The 20256-nt window shown below is 41.7% G+C and overlaps 1 protein-coding gene across 2 annotated transcripts in view; it reads left to right on the top strand.

The window, feature by feature from the left end:
* Window positions 1–148: 148 nt before the first annotated feature.
* Window positions 149–20256, top strand: part of HSD11B1 (hydroxysteroid 11-beta dehydrogenase 1) — a 29483-nt gene continuing 9375 nt past the window's right edge. For both annotated transcript variants that reach the window (XM_082672850.1, XM_082672851.1), the window contains exons 1-4: window positions 149–318; window positions 1060–1190; window positions 1931–2042; window positions 2174–2365. In XM_082672850.1, the coding sequence (XP_082528976.1) occupies window positions 231–318; window positions 1060–1190; window positions 1931–2042; window positions 2174–2365 (523 nt within the window). In that variant the 5' untranslated portion in view covers window positions 149–230. The remainder of the gene's footprint in view (window positions 319–1059; window positions 1191–1930; window positions 2043–2173; window positions 2366–20256) is intronic.

The following is a 20256-nucleotide window of genomic DNA, read 5'->3' as shown; positions in this document are numbered from 1 at the left end:
ATTGTCCATTATGAAATCCACCACACAGGCTGCCAGGGACGAATGGGATCCCACCCAAAGCCAATCGCTGCTCTGACAGGGAAATTGGCTAGGACTGCCTGAGACTAAACCAGCCTCCCCCATCCCTGATGTCACAATTCAGAGGCCGCTGCCTGCCTAGGAGGTTGTAGAAAGCTCTGTAGGTTCTCTCTGTGTGTCCTCCAGGGCTCCTCAGGCCAGGTCCCTGTCTGATGGCTTTTATGAAGAAATATCTCCTCCCCATTCTGGGGATCTTCTTGGCCTACTACTACTATTCTGCGAAGGAGGAGTTCAGACCAGGTAAGTACCAATGTGTCTAATTTTGGAGGAATAGATTTAAAAACCCAGGGATGGCTAGAGTGTTTCTGAGGATAAAAAGGAGCTCTTGATCCCCAAAGTTGCTGGACAAGAGGGGACCCTGAGGTGAGACTGTGTTTCTATGTCTTCCAGCCACAGGCTGGGTAATAGGGGTGTAGGGAGGGGTAATCATCGCGTTAGAAGATTACCAAATAGTCCATGTTTTATTTGGCACCTTTGATCAAAAGCAATTTCAGATCTCTTACCAAAAAAATAGGGCTGTTCCAAAATTCACAACTTAGCCAGATAATTGGGCTCTGTGGAGAGATGGATAAGTGGCAAACAAGAAAGAATTCTGGAGTTGATGACTAAATAGAAGTGAGAGAAAGTATCTGGAATCTCTCTGAGCACATGTGTTTTGATGACTCTTTGAATTTTATTTCAATTGAGCAACTGGATGAATCCAGAAATGTCTGGAACTCCAGTGTTTTAGCTGTTCTCTTTCCATAGGGGTTTTCAGAAAAGGATAGCAGGAAGGCTTGGTTTTGAGCAACCAAAGCAAACTCCCATTTCAGAGAATGTTTACGGAAGAGTTGATCTGTTCCTTCATTGATTTATGCAATTTGAGATGAGTTGATCTGGGCTCATAACCTTTAGACACTGAGATAAGGCTGTCCACCTCTAAAGTGGGAGGAGGTATGTTGCTGACAGCTATGGTCCTTATTTTCTTTTGGGGTTTCCCAGAGATGCTTCGAGGAAAAAGAGTGATTGTCACAGGGGCCAGCAAGGGGATTGGAAGAGAGATGGCCTATCATCTGGCGAGAATGGGAGCCCATGTGGTAGTGACAGCGAGGTCAGAAGAAGCTCTAAAGAAGGTGAGGGTCCTGTGCCCACAGCCATAGGTACCCTCACGTGCCCAGATGTATTCCTATGTATGCTCACATATACATGCCAACACACAGAACTGGCACACTCAGACATAGATGCATACTCACACACACACACAGAGGGTTCAAACACCCAAACGAATATAAAAGTATGCATTTAAGTATTCATTCTCATGCATACATATCTAGACACAAAGTTCTTGGGCTCTATCTCTATCTATGAGATAGGCATGCCTATTCACACACATTGACACATGGAGTCACAGACATACATATATGTGCTCAGATACCAACATTCCAGGACGTACTCAGGAATTCATACTCTGGTACCCATGCAGACACATGCTCTCTTATATACTCAGACTCAGAAACCCAAGGATACACAAATATTCACAAACTTAGGGCTACCCACACAGGAACTAGCATCCCTACCAATAATGTGTTCAGAAACATCTGTTTACAGAAACTCATGAGCACAGACTTAAACTCCAGCACAGTGATTTATCCATTTATACCCTATCTTATTCCAGACAGTATTTCAAACAGGGGACTAATATTGTGTCAGTTGCATTTAGCAACACACACACACACACACACACACACACACACACACACCCCTACCAAAACAGGGCTGTGAGCAACCTCTCATTTAAACCCCCATTATGTCAGAGACTGCCCCCCAAAAGTCTTCAGCCGAGATTGACGCCATGGCCGCTGTGCCTCTGCAGGTGGTATCCCACTGCCTGGAGCTCGGCGCATCCTCCGCGCACTACGTTGCTGGCACCATGGAGAACATGACCTTCGCAGAGCAATTTGTGGCCAAAGCTGGAAAACTCATGGGTGAGACAGCTTCTCCTCTCTCCTCTTCTGGACTTTGCCCTAGGGATTCACCAGGGAGCTTTTGAGACGGGGAGGAGGGGGAGAAGGTATCAACCTCAGATGGTTTCTCTCAACACAGCCATCTCTTACAGGGGGACTAGACATGCTCATTCTCAACCACATCACCAACACCAACAATCCTATGACTGTATTTATCGATGACATTGACCACGTGCGCAAAAGCATGGAGGTCAACTTCCTGAGTTATGTGGTCCTGAGCGGGGCCGCCATGCCCATGCTGAAGCAGAGCAACGGGAGCATTGTGGTTGTCTCCTCAATAGCCGGTGAGTGGGGCAGGGGCCAGTGTGGAAGGCAGGAGTGGCAGAAGTGCCGGGGATGGTGTTGGGGGCTCTGCAGTGAACATGCATGTTATCAGTTTCCATCCCGAGAAGTAACACAATAGAAACTGGAAGCTGAAATGCTCACAGTGATATTAAACAGCTTGCCCAAATGCGTGGACAGGCAGATGTACGAATAAGAGCCTTGGGTATGGAAACTCACCGAGATGCATGCACGCTGAGTAAAAGACACAGTGTTAGGAACAAGTGAGACCATGAAAATGAGGGCTTGTTCAGGGTGGATAGACTACAAGATTCCTGGAAGTAACAGAGGAAGAGCAGCAGTTCGGAGTGCTTCCCTGAACTCGCCTGGTGGTTTGTGATCAACAAATGGGAGTCCAAGGGGTCATCGAGAGGCTGCTGGAGGGACAGCCTGTCCTGAGTTTCAGGGCGAGACCTGGTCATCATAGATAAACAAGATTTTGCTTCTTCCATGACCAAGAGCTCTAGGTTGGTAAAGTTAGTTGATACAAAGGTAGAACTGAGAGGTGAAGTGTTTGAACAACATACAGTTGTCTGATAAGTGGGTTGAGCCAAGACCAAATGAAATGAACAACAAAAACAAATGCACCGTATTATAACAGACCTGCCTGTATTGGGGTGTTCTCCAAAATCCGAACTTGCTACATCAAAATCCATTTTAATCCACCAAGAGGGTAGGGAGAGAGTGTGTACAGAGAAATATAAAGAGAACTCTGCGTGATCAAGAGGAGTGCCCTATGCTTCGGAGGGTGACAGCATTCGAAGTTATCACCAGTGAAAAGCCAGAGAGTTTCCAGCTTGGGGGATTCCTAGGCCCCTTTCATTATGGGTCCAGTAGAGAAGTTCCACACGTATTTGTCGATCAGTCCGTTAGAAGGATGTGCATGGAAGATGCAAACACCAGGATCAAAATTAGCCATCTACATGTGATTCCTAGCAATGTAAAAACAAATAACCTAGACTTTGTAATTTCTTAAGTACTTCACAAACATTAGTTATTACTGTGACTCAGAACACCATCTATGTTGTAAAGAGTTCTACTTCCAGGACGGAAAAGGCCTGCATAGTGATCAGTGATCAGATAAAAGGGCAGTGTGTCTGTTCTGCCCGCCAAACAGGGTGATTGATATGCAACCCTGTGCTTCCTGGACAACACAGACTCCCCTGCCCCTCCCCAGACACAGCCTCTCTCTGGGCTGAAAGGAAGGGAGAGCTCCTGGATGCATACTGAGTGAGAGGGTGCTGGGCACATCCCCAAACCATCCTAGGGCATTGGCCCAAACCCTCGCATCAGTCATGGTGTAGGTGGCTTTAATGATCTCAGTTGAATAAGTAATATATCCACTTTAGCCTTACAACACTACAGCCTAAATGTCCTCAGAAGGAACAGAGTTACTGTAGAAGTCCAAGGGTGTGATGAAATTCTGATAACCTCTGCTTCCACACATCTTCTCCACCTACCAAATGGCACCTCGTAATTTCTATGGACTCTGGGAGGTAGAAATCTAGCTGGACTACTAACCTTCATGTCTATTGTTTGTATAGCCAAAAGTTCAGCCTGTTTGCTTTGAAGCATGTCTGTGAATTGGCAAAGTACAAACACTTTGCTTTCTCGCCCTAACTGAAGAATTTCTCTGCTCTAGGCTATATTCTTTCTTAAAATTGAAGCATAGTTGATTTACATAAGCTATGTTCTTTCAGACAGTCAGCAAATATGTTCCTTAATCCTTCCTCCGTAAAATCTGAATTCCACAAACATGGGACGCTAAACCGCAGATTGGTCCTAAGGTCAGCCAAAGAGTGTTGGGTTGGCTTTTTAATAATTCTTTCCAGGGACTGCCTTAAGTGGTTTATTGAATTGCAGTAATCAGCAATTGTTTTTATCCCCAGTGCATTTCTAGGTATTGTGTTACATGGAAATCCCATACTTGTAATACGTTCTTTAAAGCCTCAGCTATTTCTTTAGCATCATCAAAGACAGTATGGCTGCCTCTGGGAATTTCCTTACAGTCCACATCCATCCACCACTCAACACTGTTTCTGGCAGCTACTGCTCAACTTTCTATGTATATGTGGCATCGATTAGTCTCCCCTCCTTCCTCCACATGCTAGTTTGGATATATTTTGAGCTACTATCACAAAAACCTAAATTTACAATGGCTTGAACAAATAGAAGTTAATTTTTCTCTCATGAAACAGCCTGGGGTAAGCAGTTTAGAGCTGCAATGGGAGTTCTGCCCCATGGGATCGTCTAGGAACCTTCTATCACAAAACCACCATCCCTGGGTGTTATCCTCACCTGTATGTCCAAGGTGGCTCATTATCATGTCAGAATTCTAGCTAGAGAAAATGGAGAAAGAAGAATACAACTTGAATGTCATATACTTCTGCTACAGCTGATTGCAGTTGTGGACTTTATTCAAGGTGAACTTGTGTCCAGCTGAAAATCAGGGGTTCTATTTCTATAAAAGACACTGATGTTGACAATTAACAGTCTCCCCCATATCACCCATGCATATAAGACCAGAGGCAGTATTCCCTCTAGGCCACCCCACATGAGTACCTCACACCGTACACACACACCCCAGACCCAATCTCTCTCACATTCAGGTCCATCACGAAAGCAAAACCCCTTCCACTGATGCAGGAGACAGTGGGGCAGGAGAAAGAATGGGAAGAAAATACCTAGATGGTATTTGTGAAACAAACTGAGACAGAGAGATTAACACTCCAATTTGCCTGAGAAAAATCACTGGATTGGGCACAGAACATTTGACAACATCTGGAAAAAGTTTATTTGCCCTGAGTCAAAAAGGTTGTCTTAGGTTCAATTTTAGAAAAGGAAAAGTCATTCCATTTTTGAATTCCCTGGTTCTGTGAACCCCATAACTATGGTAGTTACACACATGACAGCTGGACCCAGCATCTAATACTGCTTCTCTGCCCCTTCTTTACTCCCCCTCAGGGGGATCATGGACAAACCTGTCACCCCCACCAACAGCCCCACCTTTTTTCCTCTAAGGATCCATTTAACCTCACCTTCTATGAAGACTTTTTCAGTCCTCACCAGCTTCCTTTAAACGTTTCCTCTTACCTACTACATTTTCCTAAGTTACCTTTAGAAACCCTACTTCCTCTCTATTTCTCTTTTCTGGCTTCACTGGTAATACAAATACTAACAACAGCAATTATAGTACAAATGCCAACCACACTGGACCGGTACAAGTGTGAGGATGGTGATTCGTCTGTATCAAGAAAAATCCAAGGCCTATTTTGAAGTGAAACTAGACATAATAAAACACTGAGTTTCTTTAAATATTCAAAGTGAAAAACACATCAAAAGGAGTAAAAGAGCCTTGCCAATAACCTCTGAATGCTCAGATCTCTCTTTGGAAGCTCCATTAAATGTCTCCAGTTACCTATTCATTTTTCTCCAAGTAAATCTTCTTTTAAAAAGATCAACTTTATATATATATATATATATATATTTATATATATATATATATATATTTTTATATATATATATATATATATATATAAAGTTTAAGTTTAAGTCTTATTCAAATGTATTCCTTTCCTGGTTTACTCATTCCCAGCATTGTTTCATACTATTTTTTACACAAATGTGTAGTATTTCAGGCTCATTATAAGCTGACTAGCCAGAGGCAAATACCTTGTAAGACAATGCTTTTGTGGGAAAACTCAAACCAAGGCATGAAGTCACTTGTTGGACCTTAAACTTTGTCGGTTGAGGGTTGGCTGTGCAGTCCAAACCTATTTCAAGAATTCTACATTACAAAGAGGAAAAAAGAAACAGATTTCTCAACTACACAGACCAACTAACAGGATTTGGAATATGCAAACTGCTGCTCTGCATAAAGACAAAAATGTACAGGTGTTAATCTCATCCCCCACCTTCACCTCTGGCACACACTTTTTCCTAAGAGATAGATCAATGCTTAGTGTATGGATATAACTTGAGTGGGGGGGAGAGGGTGGCAACCAAGGTCTAGGATGCAAAGGAGACTAAGAAATATAGTAGAATGGGGTAGTTTATCCCTCACCCAATTGTCCTAATTTTTCTAAGAAAGATGAATCTTTACCCTTAAACCTGTTTACCTCAGAAATAATGTTCAGGGACCGCAATTTCCAAGGTAAGTGGGAGTGTATGCATGTGGATACAGGTATTTACGTGATGGGGGAGCGCTGCAGATTTGGACTGTGTGGAGGGGCGTGGGGAGAAACACAGGGAGGTGAGGCCGGTGTGCGTATAGATTTGGATTGAGATCACTATGTTTTGGTACATTCATTAATGGATGTTATTATATGTATTGCTGTATAAAAACACTCATTGCTATGGGAAAATATTTGTAATAGAAAAATCATGCTACAAAACAGTGTGCATACTTTTATAAACAAAATATTTATGTATATAGAAAAACTGGAAGGCAACTGGAGTTAAATGTATATTGGGTGATGGAATTATACAAATTTTCCTTTCTTAAAAATATTTTCCAAGTTGTCTGTACTAAGTATGCAATCAGAAACAAATCTAATAAAAAATGTTAAAGCATAAAAAAAAAAAAAGGAGTTCAGAGTAAGAATCAACAGCCTGGACATAAAAATTTCAGGAGTCGTTGTTACCTAAATTCAAGAGACTGGGCTCAGGCAGAATCTGGAGGATTGAAACAACTTGATGCACTCAACATTGGAGTTCAGTATTGTATCTGTCCCCCCAGGAAGGGTGACTGGAGATTTTAAAGGGGAAGAGAAGACTCCCTGCTGATGACAGTGACAATTTAGTGCAGGCTGAGAACACTGTAATGCTATCCATGTGACCATTACTCCATTTACTCCCTTGAAAGGGGTGGGTGGGAAGAGCTTAAGTAGTCATGGCTCCTTAACCCTGCTGGACCATTATTTTTGTTCAAGTACTGTTCTTGACAAAAATAGCAGGGTTCTACCATCATCCATGCCTTTACGTTCACTCACCAAGGAGTTTCAAAAGGCTTACAACAAATACATTCTATTTGGAAACACCCAAATAAAAAACTAGGTCTTAAGAAAGAAAAGAAGAATATAAAAACACCAAAATTAAACTCAACATAGAAGCTGTGCTTAAGTTTCTAATTTGGCTCTTGAGTTTCTTAACAAAAAGGAAAAAAAAGAAAAAAAATAGTATCAGTATATACACAAGATTATATCCAAAAGGAGTAAGCACTGCAGGAAGCCAATAATTTCTGAAATAAACCTCTCATAAAAGATTATAAATTGAAGGCACAAAATAATGGAACTAGCAAGGGCCCTAACAACTTTTTTTAAATGTTTCTGTGATTATAAAAGCTACACATACACACACATTATGAAAATTGGGAAAATGAAGAGAAGCACAAAGCTGAAAATAAAGATCATCCGTATTCATGACAATATTTTGGAGAATTTCCTTCCAGGTACATATAGGTACAGAACAATTATTTTCCTACTGCCAGATATTTAGGTTATGTTACTGAACCAAACTCAGGTCTGCTCACCTGTCTCACAGCAAAGCCAATCTACTGACACCAGGTTGTGGTGAAGGAATGTACAGCATTTACTGCAGGTCACCCATGCAAGGAGAATAGGCAGTGTGTGCTCAAAAGACTCAAACTCTTTGTTGGCTTTTTTTTTGGCCAGCATGTGGCATCTTAGTTTCCCAACCAGGGATCAAACGTGTTCTTCACTGGCTTTTAGACAAGGGTTTTTAAAGACAGTGTTGGGGAGAGGATCATAGGATCAGCTTGAGGACCTTCTTCTGATTGGTTGATTGTGAGGTAACAGGGTGATGTTTCTGAGATCTCAATCGTCAGCCTTCTGGTTCCAACAGTCTGGGGTCCACAAGCTTGTGGTCAGCATGTAGTCATCATCCTCCACCGGAGTGAGGGGCTTAGTTCCTGCAGAACAACTCAAAGATATGCATCAGATTGTTACTTATATCCCTTCAGGAGGAAACAGGAGTCCTACGACTCTTGTCCTAATCATTAATGGCTTGAGTCTGCACTTTGGAACTTGGGGAAGGCCTAGGAGGTGAAAACCTTTTTTCTACAAACAAGAAATGGGGAGCATGGAAGGCCCCAGGAATGCCCCTCAGGGTCATGCTTGGTTTCAATCCCCCCTTTTCTTTGATGCTTCTCAATCTTGAGGGGAACAAGGGTGGGACAAGAAAGGGAATAAAGTTTTGGATAGAAAGATTGTTAACTCAGCAAGGGAACTCAGTTTAAGGGGGACTTGGTTTCAGTTACTCTCAATGTATTTTAAAAATTCTAAACAAGTATCTTGCACATAAATCTGTGGCCTGGTTGATGATTATTTCCTTGATAAATTCTTAATACTAGATTTATTGGGTGAAATGATGGAACCAATTCTAAGGTTGTTGGTACATATTTCCGAATCGCTTTATATAAAATGAAAAATAAAGGACCTGACTTTTAAATATATAAAAATAAAAACCAGTTTAAATGAACATGAACATCATGTCCCATTCCCACCCTGAGTATACATATGAGTGTTCATCTCACACCTGCTTTGCAGAGTTAACAAAGTTTTCAGCCATTGACAATTTTGTAAGTAAAGGAGAAAGGTGTTTAGTGGTTATAATTTGAATTTCTTTGTTAACTTGTGAAATGGAATGTGAGGTCCCTGTCCCCTTGAGAGCAGTAGTGATCTCGGGTGGCCTCGTCCTGCAGCAGCTTGAAGCAGGGTTTCGGTTCCCGGCCAGTGATTGAGGTTGGGTCTCAGCGGTGAGAGCACTGATTCCTAGCCACTAGACCTGTGATCAGTGACAAGGCCCTAGCCCTACAGCTTTGCAGAAAAAGAATTCCCACAAAGACAGAAAGTAGTGAAACAAGTAAAGTATTTATTAAGAGGAAAAAAGAGTACATGTGGATAGACACACGGGCAGGCTCAGAGAGAGAGTCACGCCCTCGTGTCAGTTTGAATCACTTTTATGGTGCATTCCTTCCAGATTTCCTTTGGCCAATCATTCTGATTTGCCTGGTTCAAAGTCCATATTTGGTATAGCTCATGATTTCCCATGTGTGCACGCACATCTCTTAGCCAAGATGGATTCTACCGAAGAGGCCTATGGGTAGTGAGCATTAGTTGGCATCACTCCCTTTTTGACCTCCAAGGAGGCTTTCTGCACATATGTAGTCAGGGAGGTCTTCTGACTTCGAGAATGAGGAATATGTGGTCTCATCTTCTCTCTGGGCAGGTGCCAGCCTCCTCTCTCAGTTGCCCTGTTATTCCCATCTCGGAGGATTTGTCCACAAGGAACAAACTCAAACCGTTTGCCCTGGGGGCCCATCTGTCTCTTGTCTTAGTAGTATTCTATTTTTGGTTATACTTATTTCCTTATTTCCTACAACAGCACCTGGCACGTGGTGGATATTTCATAAAAGTCAGGTAATTAATGAATGAATGAATTTTCATGTGTTTATAGGTTATTTATATTTTCTATTCTGTGAGTTGTTTTTCTATGTCCTTGCCCATTGAGATGTTAGCAAAACTTTTCTAACAATATGTATAGCAAATCAATGTCATATGCAGCTTCTTGTTGCAAACTTTGACAAAGGTATATTGTTGAGACACAGCTAAACTTAAAGTTAATAAAGTGAAAAGTGAATGTGACGTGGTGTGACTATATAGCTTTAGATGGTTGAGCTTGACCCAAGGAGGATTCCTCTTGAAATAAGCATTGATTTCAATGAGGAGAAATCCACTTAAGCTACTTCAAAATGAGGACAGGGGATTTCCCCGGCGGTCCAGTGGTTAAGACTCCGCGCTTCCACTGCAGGGGGTGTGGGTTCGATCCCTGGCTGGGGAACTAAGATCCCACATGCTGCACAGCACAGCCAAAAAATAAAAAATAATAATAATAATAATAATTTAAAAATAAAACCATCTAAAATTTTTAAAAATCTTTAAAAAAAATGAGGACAGGCTGGGGAGAGAGAACATCACTTTACACCTGAGAAATGTATTCTACAGATAAACTTGCACAAACGTTCCCCAAATACGTTCATTCATTTATTCAAAAGATATGAATGGAGGGTCCACTCTGAGCCAGGCACAGTTCCAGATGCCAGCCCTGTGACAAGGCAAGCCCCTGTCACCTTGGAGCCCACATTCCAGTGCAAACCGATTGCCACTGAATTGTTCATGGTCATAAAAAAACTAAAAACAACCTACATATCCACCACTAGCGACAGATTTCTAAATGGTGGTGAAATACTACATAAATTTTTATGCATACTGACTATAAAAATCATAAATTCAAGGAAAAATAATTTAGAGAACAGTATATATAGTATGAGCTCAACTGTGTCTAAAGAAAGGGCCTTTTACCTTTCATTTTATACACTTTGGAACTGCTTATTGTACAACAATCTTGGTATGAATTTTGTTAGAATAACTTTGTTAAAGAAAAGTAAGGGGGCTTCCCTGGTGGCGCAGTAGTTGAGAGTCTGCCTGCCGATGCAGGGGGCACGGGTTTGTGCCCCGGTCCGGGAAGATCCCACATGCCGCGGAGCGGCTGGGCCCGTGATCCATGGCCGCTGAGCCTGCGCGTCCGGAAAAAAAAAAAAAGAAAAGTAAGGGATGAGGTTCTGTATGGTAACCAAAAGCAAAATATTTCACCTCTCAGGATGACTGACTTCAGGACGACAGAGATTGTACTCCATCTCACAAGTAAACAAATAAATTGAAATGACTGAAAGTACTAAAACACCAAATTCAAACTATTAAATACCATGGAGTGGGTGGAGGTATTGTTTTTTCTTGTTTGGTTTGGTCTTTTGTTTGCCTACAACATTGTAAATTGTTGCAAACTTTGTTAACTCCACAAAGTAGGTGTGAGATGATGGGAAAGGGTATAGTTTTTTTATTCATTTTAACTGATTGCACTATTGATTTTTAAAAGTCTAGTCCTTCATTTTTCATCTTACCTAAAGCAATCTAGCAATATGCATTCTATATGTAGAATATGAATATTCTATATTCAATATGTAGCCTCAAGTGTTCCCATCATTTTGTTACTGAACTCAGGTTCGGCTGCTCCCCACTCAAAAGCCAATAATTCAAGAGGCAAGTGTCAGTAGAAAGGAAAGTCACTTTAATCAGAAAAGCCAGCAATCTAGGGAGAAGGTGGACTCATGTCCGGAGACCAACTCCAAAGAATCTGCTCAGCCATGACAGTTTTTAAAGGGAAAAAGCGGGGGAAGAATCCCAGTGAATCATTGAGGCAGGAAGTTGGGTTCTGCATCATTCTCCATTATGTTCGTGCAGGCTGGCTGACTCTTCAGATGTTATCTTGCCCTTGTGTTCTGCCTGCAGGATTGCTAAGAGGGTTATTGGGGGTAGAGAGCTAGTCACTCTTTAACCACTTAATTCTCCATTCTTAATTCTTTTCATCTAGAAAAAGAATCAACAGCTTAGGCAAGGCATGGTGTGCATTCAGGAACACAGAAGTTAGTTTAAATTGTCTAGTGATCTCATTCTTATAATTAGGTTCTTTCAAGGTTAGACGGGAACAGAAATGGGCAAACAGGAAAGAGGCAAAAGAGCTGCTTTCAGTTCCCCACTGTCCAGCATCATTCCATTTCTATGGGATTAGGAGCAAAGGTACATCTTCCGTAACTTCTTCACGCTCGCATAGGGTGCCGTATTTTCAGAGTTGAAGATATCAGCATGGGTCTGTAGCATCTCTTTGCTGACAAGTTTAATTGCCCACTTACATATACAGGCAGAGCAAGCTATAATTATTTTGATGACCACAAAGTTATAGATCATTATGAGCAATAATGTTAATCCCATTCTCTTGAGGCCAGTTCTTGGAATTGCATTAGGCATATATTTAGTACTGATCAAGATGGAGCAGCTTATGTCATGTCCTCTGGCGGCAGTTATAGTATCTGAAAAACAGCTCAGGAGTGTGCATGAGACACTGAGTCTGTGACTCTATTGTCCTAATCTTTGACTTCTCGAGCCCGCTCTTTTGTGACTGTAGGAGGCCTGGGAGACTTCAGGTTTCCTACAAACAAGAGGCAGGGGACATAGAGGGGCTCTTGTACTTGGGGTAGTGTGGAATCTGCAGGGTTCTGCTTGGTTCCAACTTCACCCAGCAAATATAATGTTAAGAATCTGTCAAGGAATAATCATCAATCCAGTCAGAGATGTATGCACAAAAACATTTGTTGTAGGATTTTTTTCAATGTGTCTATGCACCTACAAGCAAAGCTACCAATGCTGAAAATAGGCAATGGACATGTGCCTGAAGTCAGATTCCGATTAACGTATGGCAGAGTTGAGTTGATTACATGGCTTTTAAATTATTTAACATTTTTCCATGAAGTTGTCTGGTTCAGGAACTTCCATGTAATAAGTGTATATAATAAATCCTTTACTTATAGCATTAGAAAATTAGTCTTTCCCTGTACTCACTAAATAATTAAATGTGAACAATATTTAAAGAATATTATTTGAAGGGCTGCCAAATTACTGGCCCACACTGGGCACACATCTGTCTCAGTCCATCCCTAGGGAGACAACTGGCCTTGGGGGAACTGCAGCTGGGATATCCCAGAGGTAACATGGTCAGGTCATACCAGCTTCCCTCAGCACATCTGCTCCTCTTCCTTCTCTCCCTATTAAGCTCTGCTTCATGTGAGACAGAGTTCAATCTGGCTGTTACAGTCCTTTCTCAGCATGACAGTTCTCAGTGCACTCTTGACTTCAACCCCATTGCCAACATTCTTGGTCTCTCGATTTTCCAACTCTAAATTCCCCCCAAAGAAGGGGTGTCTAACTGGCTCAGCTGAATTTTATAAGTCAACCCCCCAAATTATTTATGAAGACCAGCCTAGAGAGGTACAGTCATTGACTCAGGTCTAATCAGCAAAGCCATGCTGAGGGAAGGCAGAGTTAGGCTAGAAGCAAGGTAGGCAATGGTAGACATGTCTGAGTTGCTTGCATAGCCTTTGGATAATCTGGCACGGGGTGTCAGAACTAAGAAAGGCAAAGAGGGTATGTGCAAGGGGGCTGCAATGGAACAGGCCAATGTGGAGTGAAGAGGGCATCTGTGTAGCCTGGCATGGGGGTGTCAGAGTCCAGGTACACTGGAGAGGGCATCCACGTAGAGGGCACAGAAGCCACTGAAGAATACACACATACAGGATCACTAATCAAATAAGTAGTATCTATTGAGGATAACAGAAGCTAGGCTCTCACTTTTGGAGTTATAAATATGAAAATAGAATGAATCCAGTGATGTTGAATTGGAATTGGAGGTGTTGGTATGAATCAATAGTTTTTAATATACATGGATAGATATGGAAATATAGATATATGTGTCTATATATGAGTGCATATATTCCCTAGCTCTGTCATCTGAGAGGCCCTGGGAGCACACTTAGCACCCAGATCTTAGTTTCTAAATATCATTCTCCACTAAAGGAAACCAAGACTTTCTGGAGAAGAGGTTGATTCCAGGACAATGGCCAGAAAGATGAACCCGAAAATCTCGTTGTGTCTGTAAGTAAAGAACTGCTCAAAGAAAAATAGGGACACATTACTAGAACACAGAAACTTCTCATGGGCTCCCACTAGCCAAATCTGGGACCACTTGGACATTCAAATAAATAGTAAAGATAATAACAGATTATAAACCTTTACATACAATAAGAATTCAAAATGATATAAATAAATACATGAATAAATAAATGGGGAGAGAAGAAGGTTTTCCCATACAATAAAAAGCCAAGTGATAAATATAGATGGAATAATGAAATTAGTAAAATCACCATTTGGCAACTATCATAGTAATAATTTATCCAGGAAGCATAAATCGATGCTAAACCTAGTGGGTAAAAGTTTAATAAGAAACATAGTATTTACATAGTCTCAAAGTACCACCCTACCCAACAACCTGATTGAAAAATGGGCAAAGGACTTGAATAGGCACTTCTCCAGAGAAGGCATACAAATGGACAACAGGTATATGAAAAATGCTCAACATCACTAATTATCAGAGAAATGCAAATTGAAACCACAAGAAGATATCACCTCACAACTGTTAGGATGGCCTATATCAAAAACAAACAAAAAATAACAACTGTTGAGAAGGATGTGAAGAAATTGGAACTCTTGTGCACTGTTGGTGGGAATGTAGAATGTTGCAGCTGCTGTGGAAAATAGATGGAGGTTCCTCCAAAAATTAAAAATAGAATTGCCATATGATCCAGAAATTCCACTCCTGGGTATATACTCAAAAGAACTGAAAGCAGAGTCTTTTCTTCTTTTTTCCTTCTTTTTTTAAGTTGAAGTATAGTTGCTTTACAATGTTATATTAGTTTCAGGTGTACAACACAGTGAATCAATATGTTTGGAAAGCAGAGTCTTGAAGAGATATTTGTACACTCACATTCATGGCAGCATTATTCACAATAGCTAAAACATGGAAGCAACCCAATTGTCCATCAACAGATAATAGATAAGCAACTTGAATTGTGGTACATATATACAATTCAGTCTTAAAAAGAAAGGAAATTTTGATATATGCTACAACATGGATAAACCCTGAGAACATTACTCTAAGTGAAGTAACTCAGTCACAAAAAGACAAATACTGCATGATTAAACTTATGAGTACTGAGAGTAGTCAAGGCCATAGAGAGAAAGTAAAATGGTGGTTGCCAGAGACTCAGAGGATGGGGGAATGGGGAGTTACTGTTTAATAGGTACAGAGTTTCCATTTTGCAAGACGAAAAGAGCTCTGGAGATAAAAAGTGGTGATAGTTGCACAACAATGTGAATGTACTTAATGCCACTGAACTGTAGAATTAAAAATGGTTAAAATATTTTTTAAAAAAACAAAAAAAGTATCATCCTACAAAATACTTATTGATTACAGAAGAAAAAAAGAGTAATTTTACAGTGGAGAGACCTGACAGACACCACATGAATCAAATGATCAAAGTTACTTAACATCGCCAGTAATGGAATAAATCGAAATCATGTATAATTTTATGGGATACAGTGTGAAAAGAAGATAATTATTCGTATGATTCTGCCAAAAATATATGCCTGAATCAAATCATAGGAAAAGAGAAATCCAAACTGAGGGACATTCATCTGCAGTGAGCTGGTAAATGTTTACCAACTAGCCCTTTAGAAGGGAAACATTAAGAACCCTGCTTGGTAGCATTTCCATGGTGTAAATAATCTCTTGATAGCCATATCAAGATCAACCTGCTTGCAAAACTCATGAAAATTGCACAACCAGCTCTCATGATCCAGGATAAACCAACTCCAGTACAAAATGACGTGGCATACTCTTCGACAGTGTCAAACTCATGAAAGTCAAGGAAAGACTAGAGAATGTTCCAGCTTGAAGGAAGCTAAAGAGTCATGACAACTATATGCAACATGTGATCCTTGATTGAATTCTTTGCTATAAAGAATATCATTGGGACATGTGACAAACTTGAATGGGGTCTTTGGACTAGATGAAATGGATACATCAATGTTGATGGAGTAGGTTGAATGGTGGCCTTCAGAAGATATGTCTACATCCAAACTCCCTGAACTTGTGTAGATGACCTTATTTGGAAAAAAAAGAGCCTTTTCAGGTGTGATTAAGTTCAGGATCTTGCAATATATCATCCAAGATTATCTGGGTGGACCCTAAAACCAATGACAAGTGTCCTTATAAGAGACAGAAGAGAAGACAAAGACAGAAGGAAACAAGGAGAGGTCCACGTGAAGATAGAGGCAGAGTTTGCAGCTGTAAGGAATGCTGACAGCCATTAGAAGCTGGAAGAGGCAAAGGAAGATTCTCCCTCCCCTAGAGCCTTTGGAAAGAGTGCAGCCTTGCCAACACCTTGATTTCAGACTTCTGGTCTTCAGAACCGTGAGAAAATACATTTCTGTTGTCTTAAGTGATCCAGCTTATTGTAATGTATTACAGGAGTTCTAAGAAACTAATAAATTACTTTCTTCATTTGGATGGTTATGTAGGAGAATCAGGTCAGCAACTACCTAAATTATAGCAATTACTCTCAAATAGTTCAGGAAGAGGGGTGGGTCATTTGTACTATTCTTGCAACTCCTCCATAGATCTGAAATTATTTCAAAAGAAAAAAAATCCCCACCTTAGGGCTCTATTGACTTGGAGGAAGTGAGGGTGGATTCTGTGGGGCTTTATTGTGGGTTCCTCAGAGATCCCCTGCAGGAGACCCCCTTGGCATGAACAGTGGTCCCTCTAGCTCACTCCTTTAAGTGTCCTCCTCAGCTCCAGGGCTTCAATAAATCCAGCCTTCTTGACACAGTCCACCCACCGTCCCTGAGTAGGTGACACCAAGCCAGTCCCCCTTCACCCTTCCCAGGTCTCTGGGAAGCCTGCTGTGTGTGGATATATTTGATCCCACAATGCACTCAGATCCACTCTCAAGCTAGAGCAGTTCCAGCCCTGCCTCTTGCCTTTAGACTTCCAGGTGTGTGTCAAATACCAATCCCCAAACTCCAGGATACTTGTAAAGGTCTCCAAAAAATCCTCTTGAAGTCCCTCTCATGCTGATTAAGATGAAGGCAATGCAAATGCCTCCCCTAACCCTTGGTGGAGGAACCTGACCCTTAGTGGATGAACTGACCTCTGGTGGATGAACACATAGGACACTGACAACTCTCCTCTCTCCAAGTACAACTATTTAGGCTGCATGTGGGAGAGGTGGTGATGCTGGTGGAACTGGTTTGGGTCCACCTTTCAACTATGGGGGTTCTTAAAATCTATTCTTTTATTCTTGCCTTGGGAGATGTGCTAAGGATCTAAGGAGGAGCTACATTTCCCAGGTCCTGTACCTGCACAGAAATGCTCTTGCCAAAGTTGCCTTGTGAAATTTTACAGGTTTTATCTCATCTCTGCAGGATTTTGTGCTGATTCTACACCATACACTCTCTTGTCTTCAGCCAAAATCCTTCCTTGGGTTTCCTCTAGCTGCTCTGACTGCCTGTCTCAGTTCTGTCTTGTTGGTTTCCTCAGGATTCTTTCCATTGTAAGCCCTTGTGTCTCTTTTCACCCGACATACTCTCCCTGGACAATCCCATCCACTCCCATTATTTCAATTATTATTGGATAACTGTGGGTTGTCTCAATACCTATGACGACACCTCAGGTTACCAAAGCTTGGAGTAAAGAGATGGATTTATCTTTAGCACCCAACTCAACCCAAACAACTAAAGAGTTTAGACCATGAGGGTCCTAGCTGAGAAGAAATATTCTAGGAAGAGCTAGAAAAAACGGGCAGGACCCAGGCTTTGAGGCATGATGAACCTCAAGCTGGGGCTTGCTCAACAGAGGATGTGGCACATTTTCCTGGGGTCACTCTGAAAGTCTAAGGGCATGCAGGAATGAAGCTTTTCAATCCTGTGCACTTTCTTCCGAGTTCTCAATTAAAGTAGTTTAAAATCTGCCTTTGAAATGGAAATCATTTCAAAATCTCAGCAAAGCAGTTGGGGATGGAGGGTGTGGAGTGGATGAACAAAAGCACCGAGGCCTGCTTTTGACCTCTTCTGCTCAGCTAACAAGCTCCAGCGCGCAGCTGATCTGCCAGCTCTCTGGCTCTTGCTGTTTCTACAGTGGCTAAGTCCCTGTGTTTCTGGGACAGAGCTAATTGCAGTCTGTCCCATTTATCACCAAGTCTGCACTCTTACTTGTCAGATTCCATGTCCCATATTTTGCTTCAGGAAATACGGTCACCATAGCTCTGGTTCTTTGTGGTCTAAAACTTCCCGGAAGATAAATCTCACTGCAGGCTCCATTCTCCCGACGTAAAGAAAAACTTAATCCTGACCAAAAGCACTCAGGCTTCTAATCCCTTCACTTTCATGACTGAGTCATGCATATTAGAACAGTTTATTTATTTGTTTGTTTTATTTATTCATTCATTCAGTTATTCATTTGATTTAATTAGGTTCATATTCTGGCATATTTTTTATGAGCAATGGTTGAACGGTGGATCTCGTAAGGTGCAATCAGAAAACAAACTTATTCTTTCCTTCAGACCTGTTCTATGGGTGAGTTCTTCTCTGAACCTGGCTGTGACTGAGGGCAGATGGCAACACTCTAGGATAACAAAAGATCCTCCAGCTGCTTCCAGTCTCAGGAAAGGTCTCACTTCAGTAATTAAAATGTCCATTCATTTGTAATTTAAGTAAAGCTTCTCCCCTCATCAAGCTTGAACCTGTTGTCATAGGAGACCTGGGATAGGAAAGAGACATGTGTTCAACTTTTCCTCCTGTTCCGCATCTCCCTACTCATCAGGCTCCCTCTAGCCTCTTCTATAAAAGGAAAGGGAGGATGCAGGGAAGAAAAGTTCAGGGTAGGAAAGATCTTCCTTGGCTGGTACCCAGCTATTACAGCATCAGTCTCCTCTGGACACAGTGCATGTTGAAAGCTCATGTTCTCTGGACTGGGAGGATGACCACACCTGACTCTTCCACTGGGTGCTTTCATGGGTTCTCTGGAGGTCCTTGCTGGGATATTGAGAGTTCTTCCTGTGAGCTGGGCAGCACTTGCTTATGTTATTTCCCTCAGACTCTGAGAATACAGTGGGAGTACAGGCGAATACACTTATCACATAGGGCTGTCCTTTTGGGCAGGACTGGAAATGACTCTAGGGGAGAAGGGATGAGCCCTGGGACAAGACCCGCAGGTTGGCAAGCAGAGTGTGGGCTGGATTTCAGGCCCCCCACAGGGAGAGTTCCCTTACGTACGACACAATTTGCACTAGCTCTGCAGTGGCCTTGCCCGTAACCAGCGCCTCTCAGGTTGGGTCAAACCCCAGCCCTTAGTGGCCCTCAAATTCCTGGGGACAAGTTCTCCACGAGGTGCCCTTGAAGCTCCTCTCACAAGGATTAACCCCTTCTTCTTGGAAGCTCATTGAGACACTGTTCTTTTCCTCTCCCTAACGCCTGTCCTTTCCAACCTCTTCACCTTCAGTCCTTTTTATTCCCTTGGGATGGTTAAGGGTCTACGTGTTGCAAACTAGATTTTATGTTTAGGGTTTTGGGGGGGGGTTGTTTGTGTTGCCACATCCTACATAAGGTACACAGGTAGTCTGGAACCTCCCTTCAGAATACGGAGGCTTTCGCCATTTACTATGTTCTCAGTCTTTGAACCTCAGCTGAAATTAGAGCAGGAAAAGTCGTATTTTAACATCCGGTTACATATTATTTATTCCATTTTGACCAGGGCCCCTTAGCTCAAAGATCCTTTTTGAAAAATAAAAATGTGTGTTTTTAGAGGGCTTTTGCCCTTTTCAGCTCTCTGAAACTTCGAAATGTATTTCACCTAGAGCAGAATGCAAAGGTTTCCTCACACAAGCTAATTAGCATTATGTGGGGAGATGATTCATAGTGCTGTGAAGAGAAAACAGACTTTAACGAAATGCACCAAGATTGTTTGGAATCGTGAGAACCTAGGAGGTTTTTTCCTCTTTCCTCTTTTTTCTATTTTTTGATATGTTTCACCTTTCCTTTAGCGAGCCTAGACTGGTTTACAATCCTTTATCTGCAATTTCCAAAAATCCAAAAAGCTGTGTGGGGTAAAAGAAAAAAAAAAAAACACTCTGAAAACCAAGGATTTTTAAATTAATTCTATATGCAAGTAAATCCCCTACATACGAACCTTCAAGTTGCAAACTTTCAAAGATGCGAACATGCATTCGAATGTCCAGGCATGTAAGTTAGTTCACGTGTCTGGTGTACATTGTTACGTACGTGCATCCTCTACAAGTGGTTGTGCTTTTGTGTACTTTACTGTACAG

This window comes from Grampus griseus (assembly GCF_964374135.1).
Source record: "Grampus griseus genome assembly, chromosome: 1".
In the NCBI taxonomy this organism is placed as follows: Eukaryota; Metazoa; Chordata; class Mammalia; order Artiodactyla; family Delphinidae; genus Grampus; species Grampus griseus.
Note: the sequence above shows the minus strand (reverse complement) of the source record. Positions and strands in the feature narration are given on the sequence as shown.